The sequence below is a fragment of the Stegodyphus dumicola genome, chromosome 8, assembly GCF_044657685.1.
Source record: "Stegodyphus dumicola isolate Sdum_Otavi_A_Nest chromosome 8, ASM4465768v1".
In the NCBI taxonomy this organism is placed as follows: Eukaryota; Metazoa; Arthropoda; class Arachnida; order Araneae; family Eresidae; genus Stegodyphus; species Stegodyphus dumicola.
This window is the reverse complement of record NC_140775.1, coordinates 141083386-141105044: the sequence shown is the minus strand read 5'-3', so window position 1 is coordinate 141105044 and position 21659 is coordinate 141083386. Positions and strand designations below refer to the sequence as shown.

The following is a 21659-nucleotide window of genomic DNA, read 5'->3' as shown; positions in this document are numbered from 1 at the left end:
ATCGATGTGTACGCTTTAATATTAACTCACCTTATGTTATGATTTGGCATTTACTATGATGTCTTTTTCCGTAATCTTTAACAAAATGCAAATTATTTGCTTGTGTACTTAAGACGAGGATTTAGATGCTTTAAGTTCCTGTCTGCCTAAATTTTCCGGCTTTAACATACTGCTAGCCGAAGTTTAAAATATGCGCTTGACATTATTTTGAGGCAACTTAAATAGTCTATTTTAAATGTAGTCTCCGACTATTTTACCTACGTTCAAATTTAAAATATCTTATCTTAAATACCCGCAAATAGCGGAAGTTCATTTGCGACACCAGCAATGCGTCGCTCTTCATTTAAATTTAAATCAAAATGTTATTTTAACCTTCTTAATACTTGTTCATTGTTTCACACTACCATGATAACTTGCTTGCAGTCCAATAGGATCTGCATAATGTGATATTAACACAAGCTTCTAGATGAGCAGAACCCTAAATGGTAATTAGGTGTTAGTAGACAATGTAGTTCCTTTAATAATGATATTAAAAATATGGCTCTATTTTTATATTGAATTACTATAAGACTGATAATTATTGCAAGTTAGTTGCTTGCTTCGGGGCTGACTATGAACAGACAAGATTAGCGGGGGTCCGTGACACAGCCGACGGGACACTCAACCGACACCAGTTAGCCGACAGGACATTTAGCCGACACGGACACAGCCGACACGGACAGCCGACAGGACATTTAGTCGACAAGGACACTTAGCCGACAGGTCATTTAGCCGACACGGGCAGTTAGCCGACAAGATATTTAGCCGACATGGACACTTAGCCGACAGGACATTTAGCCGACACACAGAATTCTCCGTCAGGGCACTTAGCTACGGGGCAGTTAACTTTAAAGACATTTAGTCAACAGGACACTAAGCTGACAGTGACGTTTAGCTGACGCGTACCGAATGATTATTTAAATTTACAATCAATTACAAAATTTCTCGACTTCTCCATTAGTTCAATATGTAAGCTATATTTTTCACTTGTCAGTAAAATTCAGTTTTCGATTCTTGAAGATCTCTTACGTGCTTTTAATTTTATTGTGTTAATTTAGCATTGTTTGATCTGTATCGTGCTGTTTGGTGTATATTGGCCAAATTGAAAAAGCACTGAAATTTCTCTTCAGGGAATATGAATTAAATTTCGAAAGGAAAAAGAACTTTTTAGCTAATTACGACGGTCACTGAATTACTTTCTAATATGGGATCTTCAAAAATTATCCGTAAAGCTTCTTCATTTAATCAACTTTCACATCATTAATAATTTTTCTTGTTTGCTTAATGATATTAGTTTTCCAATCTCGTTCTTCCAAATACTTTCAAATTTCTAATATCTTTACGTTACATTGCTATTTTGCTCATCACATAGTGTTACATTCCTTCCCTTAAAAATCGTTTGGCTCCTGCCACTAATGAAATTTCCTTTCTCTGTCATGAAAAATCTGAATAATGCAATAAAAATTACTGTTATTCTTGAATTATACTTTTTTATAGAAACATATGGCAGTGAGGGTTAGTTTAGCAAATATATTTTATTTTGTTATTAAAAACGATTAATCCGAATTTGAATCCCGCGAACAGACAGGCTGTTTTCGTGGTTTTTTCCCATGTGTAACATGTATACGAGGCAGTTTTCCTTAGAAAGTCCTCCACGAAGGCATCCCTCCCCTTAGACAAATAGCCCTCTGGCTTTGCCGTAATTACATAAACCAAACTTACTTCTGTAAGGTAGCCGCTAAACCAAAAAAGAGAAAGAGAAGGAATGAAAGAGGGAAAAAAATTAAATTAATGAGAAATGAAATGAAAATTTATACATTTTTAACAGATATTGAGAGAAGTTATATTTTATGAGAAAAACATTATATTGGAAATTACACATCGCGACTTTCAAAACATAGTAAATAATATTATCTATTTACACGACAGATATAGTTAAATCTAGCATCGCTAGATGGCACTACGTTGCGGTGACTCTTCATGATGTGTCCTTTGCTCCCCCCTACTTTGTGGCCCCTCCTTCTGCAGCTTCAGTTATGAATAAAACAAAACCTTAAAGATCATTTTGCTTCTAAATTAAACATTATGCACTAGTTTAGGGCAATAAACATTAACCTAAGTAAGTATTTTAAGCGAGAGGCGTGGTCAATAAAATGTCACAATATTTTTATCTCAAGAATGGTGACATGAACTGTAAATTATAGAGGTCACAAATAATTTATACCTTTGCTTGTCTTACAAATTCACTTTTTTTAATTCTTTCTAATAACAAAATAAAATATATTTGCTAAACTAACCCTCCGCACCATATGTTTCTACACAAAATATAATTCAAGAATAACAATAACTTTTATTGCATTATTCAGATTTTTCAGAACGGTCTACTCCTACTACGCTGAGGACAGCAGCCAGTTCAGTCTAGCCTACGATGTCTCTCGAGTAACTGCACTTCGTAACACGAAATGATTGATCCCACTTTACTGCGGATTCTCGCACGATATTCGTACAACCAAGTTATGCCTAAACAGTATCTGTCAAATAATTATAATTGCTCCCTACGAATATAATTGCTCATCCCCTCTTACTTCGCTAAACTGGTATCTGAATGCTTCGCATTCAAATCTCCTGAACTTAATGCTAGCACCGAAAAAGTAATGCTCAGTAATTTCACTTACTATATACAGGGTAAGGCAATGGCTGGATACCTACATCTGCGACTGCGTCGCTTCATAGGACAGGGAAAGGAAATTTCATTAGTGGGAGGAGCCAAACGATTTTGTAAGGGAAAGAATGTAACATGATGTGATGAGTAAAATATTAATGAAACGTAAAGGTATTAGAAATTTGAAAGCATTTGGAAGAGCGAGATTGAAAAATTATTATCATTAAGTAAACAAGGGAAATGTGTGTCATGTAAAAGTGTTCATAAGAACCCAGTTGATTAAATGAAGAAGCATTACAAATAATTTTTGAAGATCCCATATTAAAATGTAATTCAGTGACCGTCGTACTTAGCTAAAAAAATTCTTTTTTCCTTTCGAAATTTAATTCATATTCCCTGACGAGAAATTTCAGCGCTTTTTCAATTTGGCCAATATACACCAAGCAGCACGATACATATCAAACAATGCTAAATTAACACAATAAAAATTAAAAGCACGTATGAGAGCTTCAAGAATCGAAAACTGAACTTTACTGATAAGTAAAAAAATAACTTAAATATTGAACTTATGGAGAAGTCGAGAAATTTTGTAATTGATTGTAAATTTAAATAATTATTGGGTACGTATCAGCTAAACTTCACTGTCGGCTTAGTGTTGACAGTCTTGACATTTAAGTGTCCCGTAACTAAATGTCCTGACGGCTAACTCTTTGTGTCGGCTAAATGTCCTGCCGGCTAACTGTCCGTGTCGGCTAAATGTCCTGTCGGCTAACTATCCGTGTCGGCTAAATGACCTGTCGGTTAAGTGTCCGTTTCGGCTAAATGTCCTGTCGGCTAAGTGTCCTTGTCGGCTAAGTGTCCGCGACCGGATTAGCGGCACGATCCATTCTTGATCATGTTTGATCTGTAGCTAGAATAGGCAGGTTTGTGAGCTTCAAAAATGATGCCAAAGCAGTGGATGCAGAAAAGGGGATATTTGAGGCACTGTATATCAATACAGCATCATAAATTCGCGAATCCCTTACTCCCGCATCGGTATTGATGATTGCTACACTATCATTCCAGTCGCAATCAGAGTACAATCAGAATTTAATAGTCGCTCCCACATTTTGAATATGCGTTTAGTTCATTAACAAGCGAAAATTATATAATTGCATTTAACAAAATACAATTATTTACAATTTTGTTTAATAAAATATGATTACCTTGATTTTTAGCAAATGTTGATACAAAGTAGAAAAGCAAAACAAATGATTCTACGCAGCGGTAAATAAAATAAGGTGTTACGAAGCATTTATGTTTATTAAAATAATATTGCAGGTATTCGTAAAAGCTATCAATGGTTGTATTCGGAATTAAATATATTTTAAACTATATCAATTACAGACAAATTTAAAAACTAAAAAAAAAAAAAAAAAAATCTGAAAGATTTCAGATTTTAAATTACTTCCAAAGGGGCGGTTTTTTTTTTTTTTTTTTTTTTTTTTTTTTTTTTTACACTTTGTGTGTTACTTTTATTTATTAGATATCATGTTCTTCACACTTAAACCATAAAATTCAGTTCAAGAGCAATATCGTAAATTATTTTAAAATGAGCATATCTTTAGAATTTCCGACACACAGTCTCCCGCGCGCATATTTTAGTAAGTGCACATCTATATAGCCACCGAGAAAGTGGCTTTTAGAATGGATAAATCCTATTCTAGTAATATTTCTGTCATTTCACATGACCTTTGCTGCGCTTTAAGGAAGAAGGTTGAAAATGTTTTGCCGCGCAATTTCTTGTGCACAATAATTAAAGCATCCTGGGTTTCTTGTGAAAATTTTCATTGCGAAGATAGATCAAATATAAGTATAATTATATATGTAAAAAGTAAAAGTCTTGGCATTTTATTGCGGTCTATATGAAAAAGACATTCTATAATAATAGTTTTCGATACACAGTCTCACGCGCTGGAGATAAAAATGTTTTTTCTGTACAACGTTGCCATCGCTCGCTTTGAAATCCTTGAATTTCTTAATCAGAAATTAGTACAAGTTTTACAAAATATGAAATCGATAATTCCAAATTTTGGCTTCCAGATGCCCATAAAATTGGATGGCTCTAGGTACCGTTATTTTATCATTATGCGAGAAACATACATACATTTATGCAAATTCTTCATCATTTAATTACTTTAACACAGGACTCTAATATTTGGTGGCAATAATTCAAAAAGTGATTCGCCGTTTATAGTGAATCAACGCAAAATGCCAAAACGAAATCAATAGCCCGTCTGGGCAAATTGCCTCTTTGGACTAACAAGATTTGAATTATTAAGAAGTTCGTTTATTGCTTTTAAATCTCTCAATTTGTTAAACAGTTACTGATTTGTCTAGATTTAATTTAAGTTCTTTTGTTCGAACTGAAATGCTGTGAGAAATGAATTTTATGTTTCGAGCAATGCAGCACTATCCAGCTCGAGTGGCTGATATATACAAATTAGTAATTAATGTAACAGTTAAAAATATTGAAAAGTGACCATTAAGAATGCTTCTAATGTTTAAACATATGTAAAAATATATTTCTAGTTAAATATTACTCTTAGCGAAAAAAAAAACTTACTTGTTTGAAGCCTTGATACATGAGTTTGATTTCGGATTTGGAAAAATTGGTGAGTCGACAGAGAGCGTTTATCCTTTGTGGTCTATACCTAGGAGCTACTGGGTCGAAGTCTTCGTAAGACACATCTATAAGAAAACGATAACTGTCAGCGTATATTTTCTATAATCATGATAAGACATGCAGTATAACTGATTATGAAATATAATGTTACGAAAGAATATTAAACAATACTAAAGGCATAAAAAATTAGCTTTGTCACAACTTTATGCAGAAAAATGTGCATGCAATTATGGCAGAATACATACAAATAACTTATTACATCCTTTAGTTCATAGTTGTTACAATCATGTATGATATGCAAAGCGCAAAGTAATTGGACTTTTTATCAGAACGGAAAAGCCAAGGATTTTTAAGAGTTTCGGACATATGCTTTTTGTGAGGTACATCTGAAAGATCAGAACCATGCAAATTATATTTATGAACGGTTTTACAAAGTCTACATTTTTCAAGGAGTGTAATCAATTGAAAAATAAATCTAGTTGTACTTTTGAAAGGCAAAATTGTTTCATAAAATAAATTACAAGTGTAGAAGATTCTCTGTTTCAAGGGGTCAAATATTCAGATAAAGTTTGACCACTTCGTTATAATTTTAACTGTTATCGATATTTACCTCCTAGCTCTCTTGACACTGAACCGGAAGACATACGGGTAACTCAAAATACAGTATACAATTAGGGCTTCACATCATAATAATAATTATAAAATATTCTTTTGAAAGGAGTATTTGAGTGAGATGTCTATTTTGCAGGTTGACAATATCAAACAGCAGATTTAACCTTTAGAAAGCTATCAGTTGAAGAGCTATAGATAAGCCTTTTTAATTAACTTCTTAAGGGTTATTTTGCCTAGTATGATTATTAAATTCTAATAATGTGTGCTTGTCTTGATCGCTTTTCCGTTGGAATAATGGAGCTTATATACCTGTAAAACAGTTTCTTTCTAATTAGATTGACAGAGGAAATGGAAAATTATTGAGCCCTTATGTAACAAATAAAGACAGTATTTATTTTAAATACGTAATACTGGAGAATTTTCCACAAAGTTATTACTAAAAGAGAGAAAATGAATTAGTACATACACAGCTACAGTGCATATGAGAATATGTAATTAATGAAAGCGATTATTTTATTCATATATACGTGAATCTGTGGAATATTTAGGCATACTTTTACACAACAGAATATATATATAATACAGAGTTTTTCATCAAATTGGTTACAAACTTTCAGGAGAAACAGAGAAAACCTAGACGATGGAAATAATGTAGCAGTGTATGGTCGGAAACGCTTCCCTCCCCTGGCGCGGTAGTGAAGACATAAATCGCAAGAAAGGAAGGACAAGGTGTGAGAAAAGATGTTTATTATGATAAGTACAGCAGAAACCAAGAAATAAGAACAAAACAGACAACAATCATCATCAAAGAAAGCGTTCGAAATTACGACCCCGGACTGTGATGGAGGAACCGTGAGTCATGCATCTTCCATATGTGATGCAGAACGTCAAACTACGTTTTTCACAAAATTATGCAATGGAATTATTTCTATTTATTTTAACAGTCTTGTTTTACCATACCATTTCAATTTAAATAACACAAATTAATTTCTGGTAAAATAGAACCTAAATTAAACAAAGAACAAAATATCAATAAGCACACGTAATTGCCTTCTTATTCAGATTTATAGGTTACGTATTTAAAAAACGTTGGAGTCAATCTACATGCTTAATATTTTCAATCTATACTGGTCAAGCGAGTTCTTAAAAATGTGTACTGCGCAGTATTTTCTTTTTATATTATTAAAATGAAAGGAAAAAATTTTGATGTGACCAGCACATAACCTCCTGCCAGCAACCAGAATTAAGTAAAATATCATTTCCGGTTAATTGAATGCAAAGAAAATCTAATTTGTTGTTCCGATTGATACAAAGTCTATGATAGGAAATTTTGGGTTACATTTTATTTAAACAAATAGTCCCTGGGACTTCAAAGAGGTATATCATAATTGGTCATGTATAAAAATTAGTTTTGGTAAAAACTGCAAATTCATGCCAACATAATGAAATGATAGCTTTTTGTGGGCACAATTCGAAAAACCTGTCTAGTTAACTATTATTATACTTATTCTATATTTTTCCATGAAATTCTGTTCCATGAAATTCCACGAAATTCATTTCGAGTCGAATTTTACTTGAATCTGTTTATCTGAGATTGAAGTAAAATACAATTTCCTGTTTATCATATAAGAGCAAAATCTAGCATGCTGTTCCCATTCATATAGGAGATTTGAGTAGTAGAATTCAAACTTTTTGGATTATACTATAACACGTTTTTTTTTCTCGAAAATTGTTCAGCGCGTTAATTAAAGTATTACTTCAGTTTATCAGTTGAGTGGAAATCTAGTATGTTGTTCATATTGATGTAAAAGTCTTAAATACTAAAATTGAAAAGCTTTGGATTAAATTTTTGTAATCACGGAATACATAAATTTTGGAAAAGTTGATATATGAGTTACCATGGAAGATACTATCGTCACAAATATGCCCACAGATAGACGAACATTACTGTAAAATCAGCAAAAACGTATTGTAGGAACTCTAATTCATGCTTATTCACTGAGAAATTTTGGACTGAAAGCAATACCTCTTTTACCTATATATATATGTTAGCTGGGGGTAAAAATAAAATCTGAAAATGAACTAACAATGATAATTTAATTCGATTACAAAGATCGTCAAGTAATACAAATAATCCGAGTTTCGGATAGCTAGATATCTGTGTAATATTAGAGTAAAAATGACCTTGAAAAGGTTATAGATTATACCAGAGCAAAAGTACTGCATATAAATTAAAGATAAACATTAATTATTAAAAGGAAATTTTCCAGAAAAACACAGATATAATATTAAAAAAATCTGAAAGATTTCAGATTTTATATTACGCCCAAAGGGGTATTTTTTCATTTACATACACGTGCACGTTTCGAGAGCATATGGGTTAATGTTCCTTTAGACTAGAAATATTTAAATTTATTTTTGCGATAGATAGACAATCTCGTGCGCTGGAGATAAAAATTTTATTTTCCGTACAGTGTTGCCATTGGTCGCTTTAAAATCATTGATTTTGCTTAGTAAAAAAAAATTAAATTATTTTTTTATTTAACTAAGCGGATTTATGACTTGTGCCTACTCTCTGCCTAATCCTAAAATTCGAACTAACATGTTTCTCATCAATTTATTGTTGCATGTAACTCATTAGTAAACGTTCATGCAAAACAAACCATTTATTTCATTAATGTTTTCAAGAATGATTTTAAAAAAGGAAGATTTTGAACGAACGTAAGGCTATAGTTGTATGACGTAGCATCAAAATTAAATTCTGATGCTAAAAATTATAGATTCATGATACAGATGTTACTTTGGAAAACGAAAACGAATGAGATATGATGAATTATGATTTAAGTATTTTGAATTATCTGGCGAAATTAAGCAATAAAATGCGTTATCAGATTTTACTCTAAGAAAGCAAATAAATTTGCTAATTACATCTAAGGTGCTGAATCAATGAGGACTGTAAGATATATGCTGTTTCAAAAGCCAACGGCGCAATCTCAATAAACTTAAGGAATAAAAGTAAATGGAGACAGTTCCATGGGAAATAATTAGAGTTAGGGAGCAATGATAAATGATTCACTACTTACTACCACATAATTACAGATTTCAAATGACTCCTGCCAATGCAACTATACAGATTTAATTGAATGGATCAAATAGGGATTTACAGCCAAGCATACGCCTTAGGAAAATTTAAGCTTTTCGTTAACTCAGTTATGATTAGTTAATTAAGCATTAGTTAATTTGGCAATGGAGAACACAACTGCATTAAAATTTTGAACAATCTCGTATAAGCAAATTGTTATTGATCAGTAAGCTTGAAATAAAGTGCATTTATTCGATTTACAGATATATTTTATTTCAAAGTCTATAATAATTCTAACACAATTACCTTCCGAACATAATAATAATGTAAATAATAACAAACTCCTTATTGAAATGTCTGAATTAAAAGATTGAACTGATTTAAATTATAAGTCTGAGACGAACGTTTATTTAGCAAAATCTTTCCACAGAGTATTTAATTCTAGTTGATCCAGAATCAAATGTCTAATGTTTCAGATGCACGAAACAAATAATCTCTCCAATATTAAGTTAAATATTTTTTTTGCGTCTACAGAAATAAAGAAGATACGGTTAAAGGGGAAAGGTTGAATACTAGGTATCGAAAAATTAATTGAAAAAAATTATGTAAATCTTACTTTAAGGAAACAGAAAAAGTTTAGTTTAAATAAAATCTATATCTATATATGTATTTAACCTATTATAGTTTCATAAGCTATGTCACAGGCTCATTATCAAATGTTAAAGCAGTAGCTCTAGTTTTTTTTAAATCTATATATTGAATATTCAATCCGCCCACCAGTGTGAAGAGGGATAAGACGTATGAAAAATGATATTTCACCTGGGTTCCAATCCTGGATAATTCATTGGTTTCATGATTTTCGTTGTTTTGCCCGTGTGTTATATCAATGTGATTTGCTTTTCTTTAAAAATACATTCAAGAAAGCCTTCTACTTAGGCAGACAATCCTCACTTGCTATTCCGTAATCAAAACAATTAATCTAAAATTCGATATAATTCGTAAACTGTTAAAAGATAATTAGATTTGTTCCAGAGATCTAGCTGGTTATAGCATGCAGGAATTACTTGCTTGTTTAATTCAAGCATCGGAAAAATGACTATATTCGAGAAGGAGATATCAAGATGATTAATATTAGTTTTAGTATTTTTCACACTTTATTAAATCATCTGTGGTATAAAATCTGTACAACAATAACAAAAGACTCAGGACAATGATTTCATAGAAAATGAAAAAGAATATTTGCAACTACTTTGAGATGATATTTCATAAAAGCTTTATACACCAATTTGCTGATATTTCTTTTACCCAGTTCCAGTTCCAACTCGACGTGGTGCAGTCAGAATGAACTTCGAATTTTAGAGAAGGCAATGAATCGACACCTTCTTCGCTGTCTAATGTCGAGGAGAGTCCTCAGTTTCTTAGCAGCCGCTCGTTTTGTACGTTATTTTGTATTAATTTAAGTGAATAATGTTTGAATTTTAATTAACCTCAAATGAGCGGACACTGATAATGTCACACTTAGCGATTGTGCTAACATTAATAATAGCGTCATTTCTTTAATACAATCATTTATTGTTCAAATAGTTACAGAGGCCAGATATGTGGCCCTTTTGAGGGTGACTGGCAAATGGGTCCTAGTAGGAGGGCTAGTTGTCGGTAAACTTTTGTTACTGCTGAAACAAATTTTTAGATCTTTTCTTATGATAATTGTCACACTTGAGTGGCAAAGGCAGAAGAATTATATATAATAACTAATTAATTAATTAATAACCCACCTTCTTTTCCCCTTTTGAATGTGTCTGATCGTCGTCGAATCTATAGTTTATCCGTGTCCGATCGTGATCGGAGTCGATAGAGTTTTAGTTAAAAATCAGCGTCAAATTTACGTTGCATTTTTGCTTAATTTTAAATATGCAGCGTTGTATAATAAATCATTCTGTTATCCAAATCTGGTACATCTGCCAGATTCCGGGCTAACATATACGATATATCTCTTTTTTAAGGCAATAAAAGTAACAAATTCGTAATAATAGTTTTAGTAGAAAATATTGAAAAAAAATACTTTTATTGAATGACATGCTTAAGCATTGAGCTTTCTTAAAATATTTGGTGCTATTTACATTCCACAATTAGATAATTGCTTAAGCCATTTAGTAATTTGTAGCAGAAAAATATTTTTCATCCACTTTTTATTTGTTGTTAGGCGTATTATCTATACAACAAGGAGAAATGAACCTAATTAGTTAATTACTAAATAGTGAATTTGACAATACGTACGAAAGAAATAAGAAGTTAGGAAATATACTGTTATATTAGGTAGAAAAGAAACTACTCTGAAGTTGCTTATTACTCTGAATGCCAAAAAATTTGAAACATTAATGAATGAATTGTTTTAGAAACTGATGTACCGAGTAACGCTTTTTGAAAGTATATCTGGGTATATAATAGCCCTGCTAATTATTTTACACCAAATTAATTTCCACAATAGAAAAGGGATAAATAATTTCGAATTAAAATGACTCTAAATGTTAAATATTCTCTAAGCAGTGTAACAATATTTCTTGTTTACAATTTCATCAATTTATACAATTACTAAAATAATATGATTTTCGTACCAATGGAGTAACTGTAAATACTGATTATATTTATTCACAATTAATTAGTTATTCATGGAAATAGAATTAATAGAGTTTAAAAAACAGAAATTTTAATGAAGTTGTAGCCATTTTTTAGAATATAATACTTAATGAAATCTCCTAATAAATATTTCATAAAATACTGAAATAACTCTATACTAATTTATGAGTTTAAAACATAATTTATGTAATAAATGTTAAGTGAATGTGCAGTTTTCTTTCATAAAATTTTAATTCTTTTCCGCAATTTAGTAGCAAAGGTTAAACAGAGGCAAACATTTGAAAAGTTTATGATCATTAAGTCGTGAACACTATTTTATTCAAAAATTCAATGAATTAAATAACATTGTATAGTTTTAATCATATAGTAAATAATACTATATTGATAATAATGTAAATAATACTGTATACATACTAGCTGCATGATGTAAGTAAAAATGTTTAAATGCTCATATGTCCATAGTTAAAAACAAAGTATTAAAACTATTATTCATTAATAATTAAAATGTATATTAATATGCCATGATTAATTTAAAAAAATTCATTTAATCTACCAAACTGGATTCAAACAGCTAATGTACATGATTTCCCAATTCATTTGTTTTAGCCACTGCGTTCCGAGATTGTTTCCCAGCATCTGCGCGGGCTGGTAGCAAGGAGCTCTTGCATTTTTTCCCATGTGAAATTTAATTATGACCCAATTTCATTTGCAACGTCCTCCATGAAAGCATTCGATTCAAAGTATATGTATACCATGAATTTTTATTTATAATTAATTAACACAAACTAAAAAGATTTCATATCCTCTTTATGAAATAATTATTGATATAATATTTTTTTTATTTAAATAGTATCTACAGATGCCCAGAATAAACTCATTTTACGCATCATTTTCAATAATCATATAGTTCTTCTGACGCTCATGTGCACAAAAACTATCTGCTTTTCTTAGATCGAATAATTACAGAATTAATGAATACCAAAAGATTGAATTTAATGGTTAATTAATTACATTTGACCCTTGAATAGAGCAGAGGTTAGAAACGCAGACGACACATAGTGACAAAATCGGTGCACAACTTTCGCCAAGCTTTGCTGACAGCAAGCTTTCGATCAGAAGCGTCGTTGATAACGTAAACAGCTGACTAATATATATTTTGTGTGGCATATGTATTAGACACTCTTTCCATGCAGCAAGAAATATTACATTCGTTAGTGAAGTAAAGAAAATATCATAACAAACACAAAATGCTGGATATATCTATGTTCTTCGAATAAAGAGAGTAAACTTACGGAATGAAAACGTAAATCAGTGAAACACAAGGAAGATAAAAATACAAAGACTATCAAAGGCTAGGAAATATATTAAAATCTGTATTTGCAATCAGTCTACAGGAGAAATAGGTGAAACCATGAATTTTGAAAATAAATTTTACTAAATATTGTTATTAGAATTATAATTGTCAAATACAGTCTCACCTATAAAAGAACACAAAAATGGCTTCATAATAAAATCTAAATATAATTAATAGCAGCTATTTTTAAGCACCGCTTATTGACTTGGCTTACAACACGGACAACAACAAAAGCATTTTCTAAGGGATGTTTCCTTCCTACATGCTACTAGATTCTGTATGATATCATTTTACTACTGATTTCTGACGGCTCCTTTAACCAAAATTCGTTCATGTCTAAAAATTTAAATAAATATTTATGCTTGTTGTCACTAACTATTATGATACTTTCTTCAAAAGTTAAGAGCGGAATTTGTTCATTTGTTCAAGGCGAAGCAACACAGAATGACGTGCCAATTTATATTAGTGTCACGAATTTTCAAATCTTGTTTTCCTTCCAGATTAAGGAGATTATTTTACCGTATTACTGACCCGAGGAAATGACATCTCACATCTATAACTAGATATTCAGAGATTCAATGTTCAAAGCTGTATCAGAAATATAATTTCAACTAAACATACAAACAATAATAAAAAAGCACATAATTTTAAATATTTCTGTGCAGATATACTTTTATTCATTGTAATTTCATTAAATTAAATATTTTACGTGCTTATTGACCATTGAATCTCTCTGTATATGTACAAGAGTGTATGGACTTCTAAGTTTGTCTCTTCTCTGCAAACTATTGTCGGGCCTTACATAACGAGCATATGTTATGCAAGGCCCGACATTGTTTTCCGACAATGCAAATGTGCACGCGAATTGAAAAGTGTCTCGCATAACAAAAAAGCTTGATCCAACATTACAAACCACGTGTGAATTACATCGCTTATGAAACGCGAAGCTAAATTTATGCTTTTTTCTGTTTTGTCTATTCGCGAATGTAGAAATTCTATCTATGCGAATGCAAAAAACAACCAGAAGTAAGGCGAGTGAAGAAACGTAGCAGAAATACCATTTTTCAAGCCATTTTCTCCATTCCTGAAAATTGAACTCAGTTTCGAACAGCACTCTATACTTCTCTGTCACATTCCGTTATTGCTTCATACCTTTAAAACTCTCTCAGAACATCTAACTCCTTTCTCTTTTTTGTTCTTCATGATAATATTTTTAATGTTTAACTTTTGATTTAATAATTAATAAAAACTGACTTTTGACGCAACCCCGCATCACATGATATTACTATGGTCTAAATGTATGTCCTATCCTTTTTTCCAAACCAATTATAATAATTTTAATAGTTGAGTGCTTACTCAGCTATTAAAATTATGCGCCAGATTTTCCTTATTTTTCTCAAAATAGGACAACTGTTGTATTTTTTACATTGTTCTCTGCCCAGTGTGAGATCCAGTGCAACAGATGAAACGATTCTTAAGTAACAACAGAACTCCAGTTAGTCTGTCTACATCTGATTTCTTTACCAAGTCTTTCCCGAGTTTGATCTTTTATCAAAACAATAAAATGGCTTCTTACGTAATTAGGGCACAGTTTTTATAGTTACATCTTTTCCATCCTCCTAGAACAAGTTCTTTCAATGTGTTTCATCTTTCCCGATTTCTAGACCTTTTAGCGTATTCAACAATCATGCTCCAATGAACCTTTTCATTCAAACAACTTCCTTCTTCTGCATTGAGCCCCCACGGCTCTGAAATAGCTTGATCCATTAGAACGACAGGAAGTATTTCTTTCTTATACTATGCACAGAAGGAAAAAGCATCTTTTATACACTATTCTTTTGTTTATTTATAGCTCTCACCTCCAGTCACAATGAAATAACTCTCTCTCCTTTCATACTATCAAAATACAAAGTTAGTACACAGATTAGTCCTGAAGCGAGGTAAGTACATAACGAAGATCTGAAGAAGTGTGTTCAGATGACAGCTAAGCAGTGGCATTTCAGTCACACTAACATGAATAAAGTAGCTGATCTGTTCAATATGACAATGTTATACATTATTTGAAGATCATACGAAAAAAAGGAGAAAAATGTGTCCACGTTAGACTATTTAAAACCTGAATCCCTCTCTAAAAACCAAAGATATATAACCAAGAAAATCAAGAATAGAGAAGACTTACATTTCCAAAACATGACTGAGAAAATTCAGATTAATCTAAACATGCGAAATTATGTATATGCATAGTGTATGCAAATAGTTTTTCAAATAAATAAATTGGTAAGCTCTTAAAATTTTTAACTGATGATGGTTTCAAAATTCCTTTAAAGAATTTGTAATTATATATCTTATTTTGAACATTTGTCCAAACTAATGAAAATCAGCAAATGAGATCCTGAAACGCATGACGCTCTTACTTCTGAGAGGCCAGTGTACCTGTTTGTCTTAACCATAACCATATCAACCTCGCCTTTTATCAGACTGGAAGAGAAACATCCCAGTGTAAAATTTAGAACTAGGCAAAGAAATATAGCTTTGGCTTGTTGAAGATTTTCAATTGGAAACTCTATCAGTTTCGAGCGTGATCAGACGCATCAAGTGTAAAAGAATTTTTAGTGATGATTTTTTTTCGCAGAAGTGTCTGTGTGTGTAAAAGAATTTTTAGTGATGATTTTTGTTTCGCAGAAGTGCCTGTGTTTGCCGAAAATCTACTCAAAATTCAGTTTGGGTTTTGTCTAATTTGAAATTGTCTTTTAAGGTAAGAAGCATCGTAGATTTTGTACATATTACTAACATTAAACATAAAAACTTGATGGGGACAGTAAATGACGTCCCGCCAATTCCATTTTTAAATAAAAATCAGCTTTAAATAAAATATCAAGTAATAGTTTCTAATCTTAGATACCTGTTGCTATTTAAAACATGAAATCGGTAAATAAAATCTAATATGGTTACAAACTTTATACTCAGTGTTAATCATAAATACTAGTTGTTTTACTTTTTCTATTCTCCCATAAAAATGGGAAAATATAACTAAACGTGCTCGTGTACACGTCTGTTTTCTTGCTTTCATTTGAAAATATTGCATCGATCATCGTAGTATATCCTCTGGCAATATAGTGTTTTAGATTCATAATGGCCTAAAAATCACAAAATGTTTTAATAATACATCTATAAAATTTCTGATAGAATGTTAGTATGTTGCCATAGTGTGCTGCCATGATTTTTTTAATTTCTCAGTTCATCATATCAGCATTCGATATTTTAAGTAACATGACAGCTTTTTTATTTGTTCCTTTAAGTTTGTTTACTGAAAATCACTTTCTTCGCACTGACGTCGCAAAACATTTAACAACAAAATCCTTAAAAGCAACATACCGTTATCTGAAAACTATTAGGCATGTTACTATGAGTTGCAGTCAGAAACTGTTGCTGAGTGCTTACTGTGAGGCAACTATGACGCTGTATGCAGCTAGATTCCAAACTATGAGGAGGCAAATGCGCAATATGTTTCTTTCTATCGATCTTCAAACGCCCATCTTCAAACGACAGATATCTTGCAAACATGAAAGTTGTTTTCTCCCCAGCAATTTTGCTCTGGTACAACTTTTAGATCTGGGTGTCACTAAGAATTTGAAAATGTTCTACAGGCAAAGGTTTATATAAGCAAATATTCAAAATATACCTACAGGATACACACAGAAAATTATAAATATTCTTAAAGCTCTGAATATGATTTCGCTAGCTTAGACTCGGGCACAAATAATTAAAAATTGTTTCATGAAAGGAGTATTTTCGAACCCAAAGTTAAATGAAAGTTTTGACGAAGAAGATGATGATGAAACTGTGATTATGAATGAGAAAGATTGGAAATTACTGGGATCAGACATTGCAATCGATGATGCCAATGTAATTACGTAAGACTTATGCACAGCTGGAGAACTTATCGAAAACTTTTTACCAGATGAATACTTAAGCAGCTGGGATGAAGACGAAAATAAAAAAACTATCCCATCTTCTTTTCAAAATACTATATACTGCACTGGAATCCTGAAAAATTTCCTTTTATATAACAATATAAAAGAGAAAATATTTCAAGAACTGAGTTCGTTTCACAGCGCTTTATCTAAGATTCAGAATCAAAAGACCAGACGACAACTAAAGACTTTAAATAAATAAACAAAATTTGCTTAAATAAAAAAATGCTGTTGGAAATTTTTTTTATTCAAGATCGTAATTCAATAAAGGTATGACTTCTTTTTTTCAATTTTATGTGACTACATACAAAAAATTTGCATTGTTATGATTTTAAAAATGTTAAATTTGTATTAATATCATTTATAAAATATTAATTATAAAAAATTAAATTATTTAAATTTCAGGTATGTATAATTCTAGATATCTCGCAGTTGAATTTTAATTATTATAAGCAGTTTAACGAACAAAGGAATGATATGTGCTTTACAGCTTTCGATAAATGTTGTCCTGTAACCTCTTACAGAAGCACTGATCTCTCTCAGTATGATTTTATGTGATCAATCCAGAAAGAAAGCAAATTACTCATTCAACATCTGGCACAGCAATAAACTGAGAGAGCAAGCATAAAGTAGATAGCAGTAAAGGCGTTTTATTGACTGGCTACTACTAGGAATGATTATTTGCAAAGAGTCTTAAAAGGAGAGATAAGCTAACATGTAATTTTTACTATCCACACCTTTGATCTCAGATACTTAGGACTTCAGAGCATAGTGTGAGGGCTTTAAATTTTGAAAAACTTGTAAATAATTATTATCCTTGAAAACAAAGAAATTTGATATGATGAACTTCCTATATGAAGTCGCTCTGTTTAAAATAATTTCAAAAGCTTGAAATTTATCAAGCTGTTGTCAGTGTATTGTTTCTTTTTCCATTGCTGCTGTTTTCTGAACATCTGAGTTCACTAAGAATAGATAGATACTTAACGTTTCAACATACTTCGGATGATATATTTAGTATCCCAAACCAAGAAGTACTATTTTGCAATCAAAAGTAGTATTTTCTTCACGTTTTATTATTCTGAAAGTCATTATTTTCTTATTTAATAATGAGATCAGAGATTCTAATATACTACAAAAATTTTTGCATGCGGAGCAGTCTTAGTTTCACCTATTTCATCTGTATTATGTGCATCTATAGAGGTCTAAATTCTTCTATATCACATATGTTTAACATTCAGTGACGAAACGACGTTTCATTTGTATGGAATGATGAACCGTCACAACTTCCGGATGTAGGACGCAGAAATGTGGCATGCCGTCGCTGAATAGAATTTACTAAATTAAACACATCTTATATGCTATTTCTCTGGCAAAGTTGGTTACGCAGGCCTTATTTTGGAAGCAAATGCATTGCAAGTGATTCTACAGTATGCATTGTAATTCAGTATATCTGTAAAGACTGGGGAAGGGTGTACGGGACCATTTTATTTAAATCAATTAAACGTTATTAGAAGGCACCAATCGTACTTACAGAAGCCAGCATTTATGACTTAAATTAAAAGTATTGAAATTGACTTAACTAAGTTAGCTATACAAATAGAGTAACGCACACGTTGGCTCTTACCTAAAGTCGACGTGATAAATCTAATGGCGAGAATAACGCAACGTTGCAGAATACTATTCTCAAAAGACTCAAATCAGCAGCGTGGCTTCAGCAGACAGAACACGCTCTAATTCTACCCTCTAAAACTTTCTTTTAAAGACAACATCTCCTTCAAATACAACATCTTTTAACACCTCCTTTTTACCTCATTTGAATATCACGTGAGCTAGAAATTTGTATTCTGGCAGGAAAATAGGAAACGAGGAGGACAGAACAATGTAACATAAAATAACTGCTTAATAAACTAAACGAGATCTTACAATGCATTACTTATATTCTGTGAGGTAAATTATCAACATCAGAATATCTAACCATAAAAAAGCAAAAAGAGAATTAAAACACTTCAGATCTTTCTGCCTCTTCATGTGAGAGATTATAAAATATAGAAACGTAAATTTGTAAGGCAACCTAGATCTGGTTTAAAACTCAAGATTTTTTCCCCAATGAGCATAAATTCGACAATTTAAATCAAATTTGATTAATGATTACAATCTCGCCTGAACCGCAACAGAAAGTTAAATACACACTTAGAAAACATGATCTAACTTATCTATCTACAGTACTAATATCTAGACCGGTATTGGAGTGGCCGGGATACACTCTGCTTTAAACCGCAAAGTAGAGAATCGTAGCTCATACTTTCACACTCCTATTCGTAAGTCTCCAAACTTAATAGTAAAAGGGTTTGCCATCCCAATCTACATAATTTCTGGAATGAATGAGCCTCGTGGTAAAAAGAGGCGGAAGGGAAATAACTAAATTACATTTCGTTAGTAAAAGTTAAACATCAACACTACAAAATCATTTTCTGTTTTAGAATGCTAATCTTTAAAATATTTATCCATGTTTTAAGGTTTTATCCACTGTTTCTCTGCTACACGCAGTTCGAAGGTAGCACGGTATAAAACCATCTAGAGCATTTAATCATAGCATCGGCAGTTGAAGTGCACTTGTCGCCGGTATAAAGCAAGAAATCTAGGAAGGTTAAGCCTTTCTGACAAAACAGTGAATAATATTAGGGTGAGTTCCGCGCATAACACATAAAAATAATAATTGTATTAGTTCTGAACTTAGCATTTCGCAGTCAGCCATTTGGAAGAATTTGTATTGCTATGTCTTTTCATTATTTATTCCACTGTTACATATATACTTTGCGTGTTTTGTTTCCAACCCCTGCATATTGCAATTCATACTTACTTTTATGTTTTTTTATCAAAACACATTAGCATTTTTATGGTAATTATATATATCACACTCTAGTTTTGTGCACAATTAAGAAACTTTTTTAACTTATTTTAGAAGGAAGAAGGTACTTTGCCTAGGCACCCTGGTGTTCAGGAATCTTAATGAATAATCCCAACAAAACATCTCTCCCTTTTAGCAGAAAGGCGTTTATGTGCTTTGCCATCAATTAAGAATCCAACTATGGATCTTTCATTTGCATTCGATCGCGCGTGGATCAAGATAGAACAGAGGGAAAGCGAAATTTCCTCACGTTGTGTATATGCTGTTAGGTAAATATTTTAAATTAATAATTAAATTAATGTTTTGCACCAAGCAATAGAATCATTTAAGCAATAATATAATCACTTATCTACAACACTTTATTATCAAATATTATGTTATTAATGAGGCGAATTTTTCTTGCTTCTGATTCCGCCTTCTCGATTTACTCTTCTATCATTTTCGTTTAAGAACTGCTTTTATGTTAAATATGTAGTTTTAAAAAACAAGGATTTGTTTAGATTAAATGTTCCAGATTAAAGACAGTATTCTGGGAAAAATTTATTTCATGAAAAATAATTAATAGTAATAGAAAGTCTGCTGAAAAATGTGAAAGATTATAAATCTTTCACTGTGCTCTTGTAAAAAAATACTAGAGAATAATTTTAAGGAATTAATTATAAAAGAAAATAATATTAATAAATATAGTTATACAACATGAAGCAGAATAAACAAGAATGAAATGTCTTAATGTCATCAAGTGCAAAAAGTAATTATTTAGAAAATATCGGTTGAAAATGCAAAAGTATTTTTACGAAAATGCTAACATTTTTAATGGTAATTTGTATATTCAGCTGAACGAAAGTTGAAAGAAAGTACGTAGTATAAGATGTATGAAACATTATTTTATACTCTTGGTGGCGCCAATGCCAATCAAGCAGCACATCAGACGAATCCATTTTTGTTGCGCTAACGCAATCTATAACATTTTCTTGCTATTCTCGTTGCCATTTTCCAATAAATTTGAATATTATTATGAAATGCATTTATGCTATTCTTAATCCAGACAGTAAACCATGAATGTCTAGTTTTAAAGATCTTACGGATGTGTGTCAAGCCTCGATAAAAATGTGTGAAAAACTTTATGCAAAATAGGAAATTTATTAACGATCGCAATATGATCATATTATTAATGGATCTAGTAAAAGAATGTTCAGAGTTTAACCCAAAAGATATTTATTAGGAACAAATACAAACATATCAATTTTAATGCGTAAACTAAGCATGCGCTTTGAATGGTAGTATGCCTATACTTAATTTAATAGTCGCGGTAACCAAGCAAATGCATTTTCAAGTCGATAATCGGAAATTTCGTATCATAATTTACTTTTGCATTCTCTCTATATAAGAAAAACTTTACTTGCAAATACAAGTCCTTTCAAAGAAAAGTCATGAGTAAAAGTGCTCTTGAATCCTTAGATATTGTACTTTTAATAAAGAAGACTTAAAGTCCAAAATCTGGCCAAGGTTAGACAAGAGCTACCATCCGCTCTCTCCGAAAGAAGAGGAAAATGGATTCCGTTTGGCAATTAATAGTTACGTTGTAGAACCATTAGAATTTTTGAAGCAGGAGACGTGAAAAATGTGCAGAATAAACATCATCGAGACCCAAACTCTGGACCTCTCGAACGCGTCGAGTATGCTTCCAGTTACACCACGAGGGAAGGAGGAATTCCCCTTTTCAAAG

At 31.6% G+C, this 21659-nt stretch overlaps 1 protein-coding gene across 1 annotated transcript in view; it reads right to left on the bottom strand.

The window, feature by feature from the left end:
* The window catches only part of LOC118191798 (A-type potassium channel modulatory protein KCNIP1-like), a 235273-nt gene extending 218658 nt beyond the window's left edge, over positions 1–16615 (bottom strand). Inside the window, exons 1-2 of the mRNA XM_085823036.1 lie at positions 16427–16615; positions 5307–5465 (exon numbers count right to left, since the gene is read on the bottom strand). Of these exons, the coding sequence (XP_085679162.1) occupies positions 5307–5465; positions 16427–16615 (348 nt within the window). The remainder of the gene's footprint in view (positions 1–5306; positions 5466–16426) is intronic.
* Positions 16616–21659: the final 5044 nt, after the last annotated feature.